Source organism: Manis javanica, chromosome 1 (genome assembly GCF_040802235.1).
Source record: "Manis javanica isolate MJ-LG chromosome 1, MJ_LKY, whole genome shotgun sequence".
NCBI lineage: Eukaryota > Metazoa > Chordata > Mammalia > Pholidota > Manidae > Manis > Manis javanica.
In genome coordinates this window covers 212,342,730-212,361,541 of record NC_133156.1, presented here as the reverse complement: position 1 = coordinate 212,361,541, position 18,812 = coordinate 212,342,730, and the positions used below count along the sequence as shown (strand labels likewise).

Sequence of the window (18,812 nt, the reverse complement as noted above, 5' to 3'; positions counted from 1 at the left end):
GAACTAAAGGAGGAAATAGAATGAAATACATTCATTTTAGAAGACTTCAACACACCATTCACTCCAAAGGACAGATCCACCAGACAGAAAATAAGTAAGGACACAGAGGCACTGAACAACACACTAGAACAGATGGACCTAATAGACATCTATAGAACTCTACACCCAAAAGCAACAGGATACACATTCTTCTCAAGTGCACATGGAACATTCCCCAGAATAGACCACATACTAGGATACAAAAAGTGCCTCAGTAAATTCCAGAAGATCGAAATTCTACCAACCAACTTTTCAGACCACAAAGGTATAAAACTAGAAATAAATTGTACAAAGAAAGCAAAAAGGCCCACAAATACATGGAGGCTTAACAACATGCTCCTAAATAATCAATGGATCAATAAACAAATTAAAATAGAGATCAAGCAATATATGGAAACAAATGACAACAATAACACAAAGCCCCAACTTCTGTGGGATGCAGCAAAAGCAGTCTTAAGAGGAAAGTATATAGCAAACCAGGCCTATTTAAAGAAGAAAGAACAAACCCAAATGAATAGTCTAACGTCACAATTATTGAAATTGGAAAAAGAAGAACAAATGAGGCCTAAAGTCAGCAGAAGGAGGGACATAATAAAGATCAGAGAAGAAATAAATAAAATTGAGAATGACACATTTTCAGGGAATAGATTCAGGAATGCAACCAGAAAGTCCCTCCTAAAATACTACATAAGGACTTTGAACAATATACTGAAGACTCTTCCATCTCATCTGTTTCTGATTCCTCTAGTTTTGGCAACATTTGGCCAAGTTTTTCTAATTGAAATTACACTAATTTTGAAACTGCATATGAAAGCATAGAAAATTAGTTTCAATCCAGAAATCAAAATCCAGGTGGGGGAAGATCCAATGTGCTAATGGAAAGAAAGTAGTCCACAGTCCACCTAACTCTACACCCAACCCCTTAGCTTGTAATCAGGGGCAAAAATAAGGCCACCAATTTTTATTTTCCTTACAGATTCTTAAATTTCTGATCAGATTTTCCCTGTTTCTTGCATAGGCAAAAATAGTTAATGACATAGAATGTAAAATTACAGCAACTAGTTATAATAGTTGCTGTAATTTCACTTGTATTAAGTGAAATATTCTAAGCAAATTCAAATGAAGTAATAATTAAATGAATAAGCTAAACTTCTACATTAAATCTAGCAGTTTTATGCACATATGTGTCTGTATAGGGTATGATGACTTGAAGTAACAAAATACACACCTATCAGAATGGCTAAAATCAAAAAGATTGACAATACTGTAAGATTTATAGCACCTATATGATGTACAGCAACTATATATTGCTGGTGGTCAAAGTACAAGTTGGTAAAACCACTATGGAAAGTACTGTGGCAGTCCTTACTAAGTTAAATAGGCATTTACCCTTTGACCTAGCATTTCTACTCCTGGGTATAAACTCAGCAGATGTAAGTGCTTAATCACCAAGACTTTTGAAGAATATTCATAATAGCTTTATTCATGAGACAGAACTACCAACAACCCACATGTCTATTAACAGAAGAGGTAAATTGTGGTAATTTCATCCAATGAAATACCACTTACCAATAAAAAGTAACAATTACTTATACATGTTACAACATTAATAAATCTCTTACACTTAAAGTTGAGTAAAAGAAGCCAGACACAAAAGGGTATACTTTATAATTACATTTATATTAAGTTTAAAAGTGGGCAAAACCAATGTATGGTGATAGAAGTCAGAATGGTGATGGACCCTGAGTGCTGGCAGTAATAACTGCGAAGGTGAGAGCCTTCCAGAGTGCTGCAAGTATTCTCTTTCTTGATCTGAGTAGCAGAGGTTACACCTCAACACCAAAATACAAATAACCCAATTAAAAAATGGGCAGAGGATCTGAACAGACATTTCTCCAAATACAGATGGCCAACAGGCACATGAAAAGATGCTCCACATAGCTAATCATCAGGGAAATGCAAATCAAAACCACAATGTGATTATCAGCTCACACCAGTATGAATGGCTACCACTCAAAAGACAAGAAATAACAAGTTTGGTAAGGATATGGAGAAAATGGAACCCTCCTACACTGCTGGTGGGAATGTTAACTGGGTGCAGCCACTGAGAAAGGCAGTAACGAAGTTCCTCAAAAAAACTAAAAATAGAAATACCATACGACCCAGTAATTCCACTTATAGGAATTACCTGAAGAAAACAAAATCCCTTATTAGAAAAGATATATGCACCTCTATGCTTATCACTGTATTATTTACAGCAGCCAAGTTATGGAAACAACCTAAGTGCCCATCAATAAATGAATGAAGATGTGGTACATATATACAATGGAATATTATTCAGCCATAAAAAGAAAATATCCTGCCATTTCCAACAACCTGGATGTACCTAGAGGGTATTATGCTAAGTGAAATAAGCCAGGCAGAGAAAGATAAATACCATATGATTTTACTTATTTGTGGAATCTAAAAATAAAACAAAACAAAACAAAACAAGATGAATGAAACAGCAGTAGCCTCCAGACACTGAAAAGTGACTGGTGGTTCATGGTGTGTCGGGGGTCACAGGGAAGACAGTGTAGCACAGAGAAAACAAGTAGTGACTCTGTGGCATCTTACTACACTGATGGACAGTGACTTCAGTGGGGTATGAGGGGGACTTGATCATATGGGTGAATGTAGTAACAATGTTTTTCATGTGAAACCTTCAAAAAAAAAAAAGGATAGAAACCATTTTCAATAGGTTGAGATTTATGTTACAGAAATGAATTAGGTATTTAAATTAAATGTCAAAAATAACAAAAAAATACAGTGACTGGTGGTTACCATTGGGGAGGGGTTGGGGTGGGTAGCTGGGGAAAGTGAGGGGGATAAAAGCCCACAAAAATTCTCAATCCTAATACAAGTTGGTCACAGGGATAGTAGAATGGCATAGAGAATACAAAGATTCTGTAACATCTTCCTATGTTGACAGAGAGTAACCACACTAGCAGGAGTGAGGATTTAATAATATGGGTGACTGTTGAAGCACTGTTGTATATGTGAAACTGATGTAAGATTGTGTATCATGATAAACAAATAAAAAAAATAGCAACAGTATATTTATCTGACATGGAAAGATGTGTTCTATGTTTTTCTTCATCAGATATTAAAAATCCCACTTTAATCTGGTCCTGAATGAAAAAGTGAAATGACAATAAAAAAAATAAAAAATTACAACCAAAAAAAAAAAGTATAAGTACAAAAAATCACTGGCAATATATATAGTAAGGTTTATGCACTTTGTGTGTTATTTAAAAAACCCTAGAAAGAAATATTTTAAAATAGTTTCCTCTGAACACATTTCTTTCTTAGAAAAGAACATGAAACAAAGTATTTCTTTGTGGGTTTCCTACATGCCATTTCCTACAAATCTTACATGTTGGACCTAGAGAAATGGGTGAAATGAAGTTCAACATCCCATATGGCTGATTCTGAGACATCTGTGTTTTTGACCAATTATATATAGCGGCACACATGATCCTGAAAGATAGTTCTTACTCCTGATCTCTGGAAGTAGTTCTAGGATCAGCTCTTTAAATAACAAAGACTAAAAACTACATATAGTTTCCCTTAAAATGCCTTCAACAATTATGCTATAATTTGAATCAAAACTCTTTACTCATTAAATAACACAGATACCAGTGGGCAGCAAGAAAAGTCATTTGAACTTGTTGATTTTATTGACAAAACTTCTCAAGTTGTCAATAATTTGTCAAGATATTTCAACCTGTCAATTTCAACTTCTGAAGCAAACATTAAAGCAAACATAATACACGAACAATTCAGCACAGGTATGGAAAAGGACCAAACATCATTTTACATGGTACGTTGTAGAATACAGGCTTTGGCATCAAACTACCTGGTCAGAATCTTAGAGCCTTGCCACTCTGAGCCCCATTTCTCCACCTACTAAACTGAAATACTAAAATTACTGTATAGGGTTATTGTGAATACCGAGTGAAATAACACCTGTTAAATGCTTAGTAATGAGAATACAAAGAATTCAGTAAAGACTCAAAACTGTTACCTTAAAAGGTATGTGCCTCTTGGTGGAAGAATGTATCATCTATGAAGTGCTCTTATATATAGTCAAACCTGAGTCTGATCAAATTTCTGGATTCAACTAACAAGTTACCGGAAACTTATAGGACAAAGAAATACACAGAACTACACCAAAGGGGTAAAACTAGGAAATCCAGCCTGGGAAAATCTGCAAGACTATCAGTTTCATCAACAAATAAATTGCCAAGAAAAAAGAGCTGGAGGAAAACTGAAAAATAGAGTTAAAAACACTTTTAAGACAAACACTCACAATGTGGACCTCTTTTGATTGGATCTTGATTCAAACAAATTGTTAAAAAATATTAAAGCATCTGCGGCAATTACAAAATTGACCACTTATATAACTTAAGGGATTACTGATTCTTATGCATAATATTATTGTAATGTAAAAAAAAAAGCCCTAATCTTTAAAGAGATACACATCTGAAATATTGACAAATCAAATGATATCTGGATATACTTCAAAACGATACATAAGGTGTGGAATAAGTTGGGGTATAAATGAAACAAGACTGAAAGTTGATCACTGCTAAAAACTAAGTACATGGGTATTTATTCTATTAATTGCTTTTGCATGTGTTAAAATTTCTTCATGGTAAAGTTAAAGAATAGAGAATGACATAAAAGTGGAAGCAACTCTACATAATTCAAATGCTTTATCTAGTTCAATAACAGCTTACATAAAGTTAGTGTCTTAGTGTCCAATATATCCAAGTATTTTCACAGACATTATACAATTTAATTTTACTAAATTAAGTATTGACCTTCCAAAATGATCACTGGAATTGAAATGCATAAATAAAAAAATAAAAATAAAATAGAATATTAAAGTAACAAAAAGAATGAACAATCGCTACATGCAAAAACATGGGTACATTTCACAGAGATATTAATGAAGTAAGCTGAACACAAATCCCGATGACATGCTTTCATTCATATAAAGTTCAAAAACAGGCAAAACTAGTCTGTGATGAGAGTTCACAAAGTGGTCACCTTTTCCTTTGGGGGTAGATATTAACTGGGAAGGATATAACAAAGTGGGGGTTCTTTATCTTCATTTGAGTAGTGGTAACATAGAGTGTATACATATATAAAATTCCATCAAGCTATACATTTAAGATTTGTGCACTTTTCGGTTTGTAAAATATACTTTAAGAAAAAAAGAAAAATTTAAAGAAAGAAAAAATACATCTACCTGAACTATACACCCAAACAACCAAATCAGTACTAGAAAGGGGAGGGCATAGAAAACTTAAGGGTATACACATGTATTTTGAAAGTCAACCTCCCTCCTATTACCACCACCAATTCTGTGTCTCATTATAGATTTTAATCTCTTGTATAACTCCCTACTTTTACACATGAAATGATATGGTGTTTTTTTTTTAATACTGACATAATAGACCTAACAGTTTTCACATGAATTTTTGTAATTCATTTTGTAACTTTTCAAGAATGACTTTTATAAATAAAAAAATACTCTTATTTGCAAACTATTAAGTAGTACATCAACAATAGTTAAATTACCATGGTATTCCTCATACACTGCACTCAGTGATTATCATAAGGGATATCCTTTTAAGTTCAAAACGTTTCCTGCAAATGAATTCAATAAACAATTCGATGATACTCTCATGTCTTATTTCATGGTATAAGCTTAACTGTAATAAATTCTGACTTGACATGAGAGAATTTTATCCTAGAAAAACTTTTAGTTCACCACTGAAGTTTATAAAAAACTAATTTGTTTCCTCCTAACAAGTTATTTTCATAATACAAGCTGTACAAGAAGCTATTTACTTCATAAGAAAATGAGGCCTAAAAATCAGAATTTCCCCCATAACTTAGAAATGTTTGGTAAAAATCTCAAAATATTCTTAGTTTTAAGAACTTAATACTGGTGTTTGTTTTTAACCAACAAATAAAGCTCACATTCAGCCTTGTGTTATGATTACCAACTACTCAAAATGAAAACACTCATTTCTATATCATAAAGAAAAATATTTATGTGTAGCTCCTTCAGTGAACTGTGCCCTGACATAAACTGATTCAGGTAAATACAGAAGGCATACAAACTCAACATAAGCCACTACTCATCACCTGCCTTCTTCAGCTAGCATCCCACCTTTGCAGGCATATAGGTTTATAAAATAAACCCAAACTATCCCCACTGTTACTTCTCCTTTACTTCTCTTAGAAGCATGACCCCTCCTAAATCAGCAGAAGTAGAGGATATTATCCCAAAAATAAGATACTCTTTAATTAACAGAATAAGATTACTTGTATGAGGAATTCTATATGAAAACCTTCAGAATGAAAAGTAATGGAAGATATTTCAGCTTAAAAGCCACTAACTAGGTATGTGACCTCACTCAGGCCCTCGTAACCTTTCTGTGGCTTCAGTGTCTCCCCCAGGAGAGGGGGAATTGTGTTAGGGACTGCAGATTCATGACATGTGTGGGCTGCTACTCCCCATCTCAACAACCACTACTAATTGATAAGAGATAAACAGAAATGGAACCTAATGTGAAACTTAGCTGTCTTTGTCAGACAAGTGATCTAAACTTTCTTCTTCTTCTAACTTTCTACTGTCCATGACCTACTTGGAATCAAGTACATTTGCAGTGAACAGTTCAGGGACAGAGAGATACAATATACACAGGCTAATTTAAAGAGTTAGAACCTCAAAATACAGGAATACCTCATCATCTTTAAATGTATGGTCTTATCTTAAAAAAAGCATGCCACCACTTATACACTTTTCTATTTCAGATGTAAAACTCAGGGAGATGATCAAGTCTAAATGGAAAACCTTAAAATACTGTATATTTCTCAATTACCTAAACATGTAAAATAGTGTTCTTTAACGTGAACTACATTCTTGATATTCAAGCATACTTGAACATCCTCTAGTAGTCTCTATGAAAAGAACTTACTGAAAAGCTCCCTAGAAAATCAACTGGAAATGTTCACCTTACTACTTATCTCAAGGCAGAGGCATAGCCAGTCACTTAAGGTGAGCACCCAGACAGGTATTAAGACAATAACATAAATCTGTTAAAGTATGTTCCAGCATCTGTATGTGGCTGCTCAATGTCCAAAGCCTGTTGTGAAGTCCTTCCTGGCAAGTGCTCCACTCCAAATTTCAATTCCTTCTTCTTGGTCTCTATCAAAATCCCATTCTCTCAGCCCAACTTTCAAATGTTAGAAAAACATCTGATTCTAGGGATTTTTTTTTTCTGCTTTTTTGCAGGAAAGAAGTCAAAGTCAAGAGAAAAGGGAATAACAATTGTCAGTACTGTTAAAAAGTGAAAACATGTAGTGAAAAGGAGATTCCTTGGTAAAAACAGAAAATGAGAGCCTACTATATAGGCTGACCACTGTGCTAGGTGCAGGAGATATGGTAACAAACATAAGGCCCACTCCTCACAGAGGTTCAACTAGCAAAAAAATAATAAGTAACTGAAGTTGTACCAATGAAACACCTGAACTGTACCATGAAACTTGGGAAGAAGACATCAACATAGTCTTAGAAATTAAGGAAAGCTTTCTATGAGATTAGCTATGGGTACAGCAACCCTGAGAAATACAATGATACCCTTTTTTTTTGAGCAACTACAAAAACTATAGTGTACTTGACCTACAGGGGCAGGAGATGAGTCTCAGAGATCATGGAAGCCACTCTAAGGAACTGAACTTGGTCTCAATAAGGAGTAGTCACTGACAGTGACTTATTTGAGGAGCACAGGTTTATTTTTATAAAAGTCTCTATCAGCCTATTTATGCATTGTTATAAAGGTGATCAAGAAGGGGAGGGTGTGAGGATGAACAAAAAAAGAAAGATGAATAGGACTTCAGAGACCGAGTGTACTCAGATGACCTGGGTTAGAGCTACAATGCCTGAAACACAGATGTTCAAATCATATGCATCGATTATGCACTGTATGCAAAAAGAAATTATGGAGATGAAGAAGAATCAAGAGCTCAAACAAACTTACATTACTGTCTTAACTGTGACATCTTACCAAGAACTTCATTTTTATAAAATTAAAGATAGAGCTCTTTCTGTTTTTTTCTGTATTATTTTTAAACAAGGTTGGCTGTTGTTTTTGTTTTTAACTGGGTTCAATTTAAAAGACACTATTCACCTTGTTATACATATATCTAAGCATGAAGTCCAGTAGAAATGATTTCCCTTTACGAAAAGCTCCGGCCACGGATACCACCACTATGTTAAGATCTCGTATGTGCTCCTGTAGCAGTATCTGCTCCAAAGCTTCTTCATCAAGCTCAAAGTTATGGTCATCTTCATGAGCAAGAACAATCTGTACTGGACATGGTTTCTTCATAACCTCAGAGTTTACTAGGTCATCATCTTCATAATTCTCACCTATAATGAAAAAAAAAAAGAGACAGGTTACTTTAATTCCTGCATTACAAACTTTTCTTGGAAGATCACAACTAAAGCAGTATTTCAAATAACATCACTGGGATTGCAGATCATTTGAAAATAGTGACAAAAAGATATATTTAAGTATATGGTGGATTCCTCACTCCCTCTTTAAATAGGACCAAGGATTCCAGTAAGATATTTCCCACTACACACACACACACACACACACACACACACACACACACACACACACACACACAGATAAACAGCGATATGAAGTACAGCCTCTATCTCAATTAGGTCTTAACAGCTAAATCTTAACAGTTCTGGAACACATTATTCTATGAACTTTTGCTACTGTACACACACAGAACCTAGATTCAAAGCAGTGAAGAGGGTGTCAATTTCACCTACTAATTCAGAGTCCAATTTTCCCTGTAGGCATCATGAGGAAATTACTCTTACAAAAGTTTTAAGATATATGTATATGAATTATAAACATTATTTTTCACCCTGAAACTTCAAGGGCTACGTTAACATCCTAAGGAGTTTCCAAAAATGACATTTATGATAAAAGCTAACAAGTCCCTAATTTAATATGAGCAACCTAATAGTAAGCCTCCCTTATCAATGCTAAATGGAAGACACAAGAATGGTGAGGCACAGTTATAGCCTAGAGTTTCATTTACCTCCGAAACCTTTTCACTAACCACCACAGCCATTAGTTGAAAATTACATAGCTCCCAGAACAGCTACATAAACAATTCCTTTGTTCACCATGCACACCAAAAGAAGGTAACTTTTGCAGAAGAACATTACTGAATAGTGATGAAATACCATCCATTTGCTCAGGCACATGGACCAACAGAGACAAATCTGTGAAGTTCAGGTTTCTGTTCTGTAAAAAAAAACCACACACACACAAACACACACAGACAACCAACAGTGAGTTTCAGGAGCTATGTACTTTGGCATTTCTCCCCACCAACTGCTTCCTGCAGTAAGTTACTCCTGGGGACTATCCTCTCCTACATCAAGATTTTTAAGAGACTCTGCTCTTGAGCCTGTCAACAACGTGCCAGTTTCCTATCTAAGGAGACATACAGTATCTATTGTGCCCAATGCAATCAGTCCCTCCTCTCCCAGGAGACAGCCTGTCCACTGAGAAGTGGCACCTTATTAGTCAACAGCGTAATAATACCTTATCCACATAATGACTATTCTCAGAGCGAAGATTATATACCTAATTTTTAAATCTCTTTACAGACAGAAGCATCTAGCTTATTTGATTTATAAAGACTTTGACAGCCTTTATTTCCCACATCACAAGGCACCTTTAACTGTACATAGCAAAATCAACACTATTTCAAAATGTGCTGCAAACAGTGACATACAATTAAAGAGCAAGCAATTTCAAAGAACTTTTGAAAGTAAAATAAATAAATATTTAATTAAAAAGGATATTACCACTGCCTGTTTTAAAGGTACACTACACAGATATAGCCAGGTATGCTATTTGAATGCACAAAAAGTAAACTTTCCAGGAAAGGTACAATACAGTTAAATTCCAATTTAACATATCAACAGGTGTGTCCAGATAAATGACAAAACAGTATGTAAAATGTGTGATTAAAAGTTCCCAAGCTTAATTAGTGATTAAGACCATAAACTAGGGAGCAAAATTGCCTAAAATCCATGCCACTTAAGTTCCCTGTGTCTCTTTTCTCACCTGTAACATGAGGTAACAGTACCTACTTCACAGAGTTGTCATCAGGATTAAAAGAGTTGAAATATGCATGGTGCACAGTAAGCACTGCAGGTGCTTGTTATTAACGTTAACAGCAACTTTAATCAACCCTGCAGAAGCTTTTATTTACACCTTGAAATGTCAAAGTTCTACGGAGAATTTCAAATGATCAGAATAGCTGTGTAATGAACACAATCCATCCAGTTGCTCAGCCACAAACTTGGGGGCTGTCCTTGATACATCTCTCCTTTTCCTTACCCCTAAATCTAATCAATAACCAAGTTCTTAAGTTTGTCTTTGTTCAAAATCTCTACTGACACCATGCCTGTTCCCATCAACACTATCTTATTTCACTTCGAGTGGGAGCAAACTGGTCTCCCTCTTGCCTCCTCTAATCCAAGCCAATTTATCTCCACAGAGTAGCAACTAAATAATTGTGGATAAAATAAGAGTTCCTGTGGCCAGGATTCTCATTAGGCCCTGGTTGACTAGCTCACTGCACACCTGTGGGCAATACATGGCTGTTGACTCTATATAAAGAGCTCCACCCAGTGCTCTGCGCACAGCACGGTGGCAGGTCTGCAAGGCTGCAGGACAGCAGAGCAAAAGGCTGGAGTGGTGGCAATGCCGAGGGCTGTGTGGGACGGCTGTGCAAAGAGGCCCAGAGGCAGAGACTGGCTTGCTGCCTGCAGACTCACTCTGAGTGAATGGGATTTTAGTGACTGACCTGCCACCTGGAAATAAAGTTGGGTATAACCCTTTCACCCCAAGAACGTTTTGCTGTCATTTTCTTTGGTCACATTGAATCCATAGAGAATTTGCCCAGGGCTGAACCCATTGGCAAGACAATAATATAGTTAAATGTAAATGTAATCAATTCACTCTTCTTAAAAATCCTCTTTGTTACAGAGGATTAATCACTAAAATCCTAGGGATGCCTTATAAGATCCTGTACATACTGCCAAATCTCTCCTGCCCTATTTGGTGCTACTCTTCCCTTTATAAACTACAAATAGATAACTTTGCCCTTTGTCAGATCCTTTTGCTATTCAGCTCTTTGTAGACTAATATTGCACTCATGATTCTTTTCTGCCTGGAATACTGTTTCCAATGTTTTCCACTGATCAGTTTATACTTATTCCTTAAATTTCCACTTATACAACATTTCCTTAGGAATATCTTCCCTGAGGCTTTTGACCAAGTTTAGTCCTCCTATACTCCCCTAATCTTAATCTACCCATTATTTGAATATTTATATATGTACTTAACTACATGTCTCCTTTCCTAGGGTGCCAATCCTCTGCCTGAAGCCCTCAATTAATTTCCTACTGTAACCAGAAAACAGAGGGGGAAAAAAAAGAAAACTCAAGGTCCCTTACCATGACCTCCACCGTCCTATATGATCTGGCCACACCTGTTTTTCCATTATAGAATCTGTCCTATGTTCTCCCCTGTCTAGAATGCTCTGTCCCTAGAAATTCACTTGGTTTATTTTTTCATCATCCAGGTCTCAGATCAAATGTTATTTCCTCAGTTTGGCTTTCCTTGACCACTCAGTCAAAATTTTAGATCTCTCCCCATCACTTTAACGAAGAGGTTTTTCCCATAGCAATTTTCAATTATCTAAAATAATCTTTTTTCATTTGTTTACATGTGTATCTTTTATCTCCCCCTCCATGGAACAATATGTGCCACAAAAATAAAGACCCTAATCATCCTGTTAACAACTCTATGTCCCAGCACCTACAACAGTGTTTGGCACCTAGCAGGTGGTTAATAAATGTTTCTTGAATGAATGAAATTTACCTATTTTACTCAGGAATTTTATACCTGACCCTACCTATTTTATTAGCAGATCTGACAAGCACATAATTAGTGTCGGGCAACTCAGGAGTAATATATTTACTACAAAATTATAATTAAAAGTATGAAGTTCTGCCAAGTAATAATACACTTTAATTTAAAAAGAACTCAAAATTAATAAATGCTAAAATATCACAATGACCACAATTGAAGATTGCTGATTTTGTTAAAACAATCAGTCTTGTTCTTGTAAAAAAAATCATCAGTTGGTTTCTTAACAACAATAGCAAACAAACCACTTTGTAGGATCTTTGTTAACTTGAAATTTCACCTATCATTACTATGTGACCAGTTTTCTTTTTATCAGCATGGGTAAAGAGAGTACCTCAGATAAACAGGTAGCACATGTCTACAAACTTGTCACCACTTCTGGTCTACAGACTTATAAAGCAAAGCATAGCAAATATATTTCAGAGGTATGATGGAGCACAATGACATAATTCAGTTTATCCCCCATCAGGATTTCTCCACCAAATTTTGACTACATATAAAACACTTCATTCATCAAACACCGATATATGCAAGTGAATAATAGAGAAATTCTAAATTTCATTAGAATAACTGTAAATATTAACATTCAGTGTTGCCTACAATTGCAAGTCTTTCTCAATTTAGCATTACTCTGAGATTTTAAACTCAAGTTAAGTCCTATGCAGAGAACAGTGATTTCCATTCTTCAACACCAAGAAATTGGTGGGAAGTAGATTCTGGCACTCCAACAGATGTTCCTGACTCACTGTCCCAAATTAGTTCTCCTCAACTCCAATCCCCAAATGGATCTTTCAAGTTCAACACCTCCATGATGAACTGATCCTCAAATATTTCTCCATATCTTAACATTAAATACACTAATCCTATGTGCCACAAGGCCTACTAAAAGACACCTGTCTTACTAGAAAGATCAATAGTTGCCAAAGATTAGAGAGGAAGGAGACACAATAGGTGGAACAAAGAATTTTTAGGGCAGTAAAACTATTCTCTCTGATGCTATATTAGTTAGGTACATGTCATTATACATTTGTCAAGACCTATAGAATATACAACCCCAAAAGTGAACCGTAATGTAAACTATGGACTTTGGGTGAAAATGATGTGTCAATGAAAGTTCATGAATTTTAACAAACGTACCACTCTGGCGTGGAATATTGATGTAGAGTGAGGCTATATGTATGTGGGGATGGGAGTGTATGGGAGCTCTGTACTTTCTGCTCTATTTTACTGTGACCCTAAAACTACTCTAAAATATAAAACTATTGAAAAAAAGAAAAAGACAGCTATCTTTAATAGCTTAAATCATATTTTATCTAAAATTTGCCTAATTCATACATTCAGCATGTATCCCAACAGCAAAATCTGAACTTCAGGACTGACCTAGATCCATCTGGAAACTTCAAGCTTAATTATAAACTAGGACAACACAAAGGTGCTCTAAATCTGCATTACATTAAAATGTTACTAACATTAGATTACATCAACCCAAAACTAAGTTTGTAGAAAAAGAATAAAGAGTAATTCACTTTTCAGTAACAAAAAATACATGTAAGTTATTATTCATACCCTAAATAAAAACTTGAAGCAAATTTTTATGGAAAGTAGCCTGGATTCAGTCTACTCAGTCTATTTACAAAAATTAGCTATTTGGCAAAAGCAAAGTAGTGTTTTAGTGTCTGGTACTTGAACCTCAATGAAAACAGTATATAAGTATTCAGAAGTTTATTCTAGCCCACATGTTTTTAAAAGGCTTAACAAGGTTGTACCACAGTAAACCTATTTCTAGGTATTTATAAGAAAATAAGCAAAAAAGCTAACAAAGACACACAGATTTGTTTACCAGTGTTATTTACAGTAGCAAAAATTAATGTTAAGTGCCTCAAAATTGTAAAGTAGTTTAAGTTATTGTACCCACATGCTGACATATTATGCAGCTTAAAAACATAATACACACAGTTAAGAAATCAAACATATTTTAAACATCACTATAAAAGTTAAGTAGGAAAAAGGCAGATCACAAAGTAGTACAAATTATCCCCAATTCTGTTTTGCTGTGTTTTTAAAAACACAGGTACCCTTAAGGGAAAAATAAAAAACATTTGGGACTTTCTTTTCCAGTCATTAAAGTAACTGGTACCAGACTGGCCTAAGGTTATCAGGAGCTAATGGTAAAGGAAGAGAATTGACTACGGCTAGAGCAATGACTAAAAAAATATAGTTGAACAAATATAAAGAGGTATATGCTTAACAACCCAATAAGGAACCAAAATGAAGTACTAAGAAATATTCAATTAACCCAAAAGGAAAAACAAGAACAGAAGACAAAAGGAAAGGAGGGAAACAAACAGCAAGATGATGAACTTAAACCCAACTAAAGCAATAACTACACTAAATGTAAATACACTAAGCACTACAATGAAAAGCAGAGATTGTCAACCTGGACAGTAAAGGCAAAAATCATGTACTATATATAGCAGCCGCCCTTTAAGTCAGAGAGAGCTTGGAAGTAAACAAGAAAAAAGATATACCATGTAAATTATCATAGGAAAGTGATGTAGTCATATTAATATCAAAGTAAACTTCAAGACTAAAAGTATTACAAGATATAAAATGGGTAATCACCAGAAAGACACATCAACCCTAAATAGGTTAAAAATACATGAAGCATATGTTGATAAACAGTGACTATAATGGGGTATGTGGTGGGAACTTGATAATAGGGGGAATGTAGTAACCACAATGTTGCTCATGTGAAACCTGACCATAAAATTATTTATCAATGATAACTTAATAAAAAAATAAAAATTAATAAAAATTAATTTTAAAAATTAAAAAATACATGAAGCAAAAATTCAGAGAACTAAATCAGTAGACAAATGCATAATGATATCTGGAGATTTTAACAATCTTCTCTAAATAACTGATACAATAAGGAGACAAAAAATTACCAAAAAAATTTAAAATAGCCCTCTGTCCATAAGATATATGAGCCACAAGTATAATTTTAATTTTCCTGTAGTCATATTAAAAAGTAAAAAAAAATAATTTTAATAACATTTTATAGACCCAATATATCTTATGTACTGTCATTTCAACTCATAATCAATATTTTTAAATGTTTACATTCTTCTTACATTATTGTCTTTGAAATTTGCTGTGTATTTTACACTTACAGCACATTTCAATTCAGATACTAAATGTCAAAAATACATAATTACTTAGATTTCATAAAATTTACAACTGAAAAGTAGATTCACATATACTAGTTGTTCCAAACTTAATTTCCAAAAACTGAATCAAATACCAAAAAATCATTTCCCACTCATGTTTGCATCCATATTGACAAAACCACTTTTTGAAAAATTTTAACTAGCTACAATAAAATTTAAAATTCAGTTCTTAAGTCATACTATCCACATTGCTTTAATATGCATGGCCTTGACTGAGGCTGACCATTTTTCTATGTATATTTGTTTCCTTTTGTATGAATGGGTATAAATTACAACCCAGGAGTTGCTTTATTTCTACAGTAGCAAATTATTTAATAAATAACTTAAGCAATTATTTTGCAGATAGTTTTTTAAATTCAAAAAAATATGTGCTGCTTGCATATTTCAGAGTATACTGGAGTATCTTGTACATAGTATATAATCGAATGGCTGAAAACCAATCAAAAAGGTTTATGGTTGCTATAAATGTCCTCGTATAATATGTATCTATGATTTACTTCTTACAGAACACTCAATCAGGAATGCAACTTTCAGTTTAACATTAGAAAGACTGCAAAGTGGCAAGGCCCCATCGCTGCCTGTCTATAAGCACAAACAGGCAGTCTCAAGTTGAAACGGCTTTACTTTTAAATACCCAACCCTGTCTTCCTGACCTTATGATTAAGATTCCCACAGTAAGGATCAAAATTCAAATTTATAACTATAAACACTATGACTAACTTGAAACTAAGGATCACTGGCTATTCAGCTCAGGTTAATAATCAAGCTTAAACTCTGGAGTTGTACTTAGCACAAATATGCATTCTGCTTTATACTTTTTGTAAATTTTCTCCAAAATTTGGAGTTTTGCTTTAACTGTGATCTCAAAAAAAAAAAGTAAGTTACCAATTGTCAAATTTTTTTTAAGTGAAAATAACTCACTCTAGAAATAAAGTATGGAATTTCAAAATCTACAGAATTAAGGAATGAGAGTACAGATTATCTTCAAAGTTCAAGCTATCATATTCAGCAAAGCACAGCTGTGAAGGACACAGGTGTACAACTGAAGGAAGCACAGATCTCTAAGTCAGTACAATTACCAGTAATTTTGGTTAAATATGACAGGCTGATAAACGATGTGGAAAAACTTGAATGTTTGTAACAGAAAATCCATAGCACTCTGAGCCAAAGAGACTATTTTCTTAGAGACACTATCTACAGTCTTCAAAATGTTTAAAAACTGGGATAGATGAGCTATCAAAAGAGTAAGTTTTTAGCTCAAAAGCTGGTCTGAGAGATTTAGGAAGAGGACTGACTGGCACTGAAATACAGTGGGAAGTGGGAAGTACCATTACTGATGAACTCAAGAATTTTCCAGTAATGTTACCTCCGTATTAAGAAGAAATTAGTATTTGAGATCATTATCGACAAAATCTTTTCAGAAAATGAATGCATTAGTAAAGCAAGAAAAAGCAATGCATAGTTTCAAAGCAAACTTGACATAATTATTAGATTCTCACTCATAGTAGTTCAGCAACAAAGCACTCAAAAGTGAAAAGGCAAAGAATCACTGAAGGAAAATGCTTCTCCTCTAGCATTTGCTCTTCAAACTTTTAAAGCATCAGCAAGGAACACATGAACCAGATGATAACTTTGGGCGTAACTATAACATCTCTGAATAACATATACCTCCTATGCTTACTACAGGAAATTCCATCAGGAAGAGGATATCCTGACTCGTGCTTTATCTTGCTCCTTAGAAGAGCCTCAGAAGTGGGCTCTAAGAAGCTCCAATTCAATTAATTCAGCCTATCTAGTTCACAGAGAAAAATTCCCCAAAAGGTTGTGTATTAACCATATAATCATCACTAAATAACAATATATTGCTATTTCTATTGAGTATCTAGTTTATGTTCTTAAAAAACGTCTGCAGTGTTGCACAGAGAAGACAAGTAGGGACTGTGGCATCTTACTACACTGACGGACAGTGACTGCAATGGCGCGTGGTGGGGGGGACTCAGTAAGAAGTTGATTGCAGTAACTACATTGTTTTTCTTGTGAGACCTTCCTCAGAGTGTATATCAATGACACCTTCATCAAAAAAAAAAAAAAGAAGAAGAACCCTTTGTGGCTTTAACTCTCAAAAAAAAAAAGTCTGTAAAATATTTTCCCAATTTTTTTCACTTATTTTCAAAATTAAGTATGACACAGAGTGAATGAATAGATTTCCTAAAAGAGAATCCCAGTTACAAATAATGCACACTTAAAGGAACTAATAATCTGACTTAAGACTGGAGTTGTACTTAGCACAAATATGCATTCTGCTTTATACGCAAGAACCAATTACGTAGTAGGGTCTAAAGGTCCTGCATGAATAGAATTCAGGTAGTCTCCAATCCCTAGAAATGGGGACTTCAAAAGGCAGCAATGTGTGACTACTACTAAGACTACTGGATGAAAATCTGATGGAGAGTATTGTAATGAAGAGTTCAAAGCCTAGCCCTGAATCAATCTCAACATTACTAAGAGACAATCAGATATTTTGTGGCTCCTCATGTGATGCATGAGGAAGCACACAACGCTGCCAATTATGTATTTCTGGGGAAAATTTTTTTTAAAATACAAATCTAATCAAGCCTCTAGATCTAACCATGGAGAAGGAAATACAGGAGACACATTCACCACCACCACCACAAAGATGGAGTCAGAAAACTCCAGAACACAGGAAATTCCACTGGACAAACCTGGAGAGATAAAATGCAAAAGCAAAGGGGAAAAAGGAGAACCTAGAAAAAAGAACCTTAAAAGGCATATCAATCAAATACAAGGTATGGGCCTTGTTCAAGCAAATCAACTACAAAAAATTTTGAAAAATCAGTAAGTACGAACTCTGGATATTTGATATTAAGGAATTATTTTTCTCATGTGAAAATGGTACCATGGCCTTATTTTTAAAAAATCTTTAATCCTTTAAAGACACAAAACATTCATACAAATCTGCCATCTGTTTCAAAACAATCTGGTGGAGAGGTTAGTTATGGAAGAATAGATAAAACAAAGTGTCTGTTATGCTGATAATCACTGAATCTGGGAGATGTGTATACACAGGTTCCTTATGTTGTTCTGTTTACTTCTGTACATACTTGGAAATTCCCATAATAGAAAGTTGTTTTATTTTAAGTAGTGAAAAAGCCTTAAGAAAGGTTTTATCAGAAGATGAAATAGATATAAGCAGAAAAGACAGAGATATAGGCCAATACTATTATAAGCAAGAGAAAGCCTCAAATATTCTAGGGCACTATTTCTCAAACTTTCTCCTGTTTCCACAGCATTTTAATGATTGGAAGAACTGGACAGTGCCATGGAGGATAAAAAAAGGTCTCAAAATATACAAGACAAAGTCAAGTATATTTAATGACTATAAAATTCCCTGTGTACCCCACCGTTGCCCTCAGTTCACTCCCCCAGA

The 18,812-nt window shown here is 34.6% G+C and overlaps 1 protein-coding gene across 6 annotated transcripts in view; it reads right to left on the bottom strand.

Annotated features, from left to right (window-relative positions):
- The window catches only part of ATL2 (atlastin GTPase 2), a 63,674-nt gene that overhangs the window by 29,768 nt on the left and 15,094 nt on the right, over positions 1-18,812 (bottom strand). For all 6 annotated transcript variants that reach the window (XM_073214220.1, XM_073214217.1, XM_073214196.1 and 3 more), the window contains one exon: positions 8,289-8,530. In XM_073214220.1, the coding sequence (XP_073070321.1) occupies positions 8,289-8,489 (201 nt within the window). In that variant the 5' untranslated portion in view covers positions 8,490-8,530. The remainder of the gene's footprint in view (positions 1-8,288; positions 8,531-18,812) is intronic.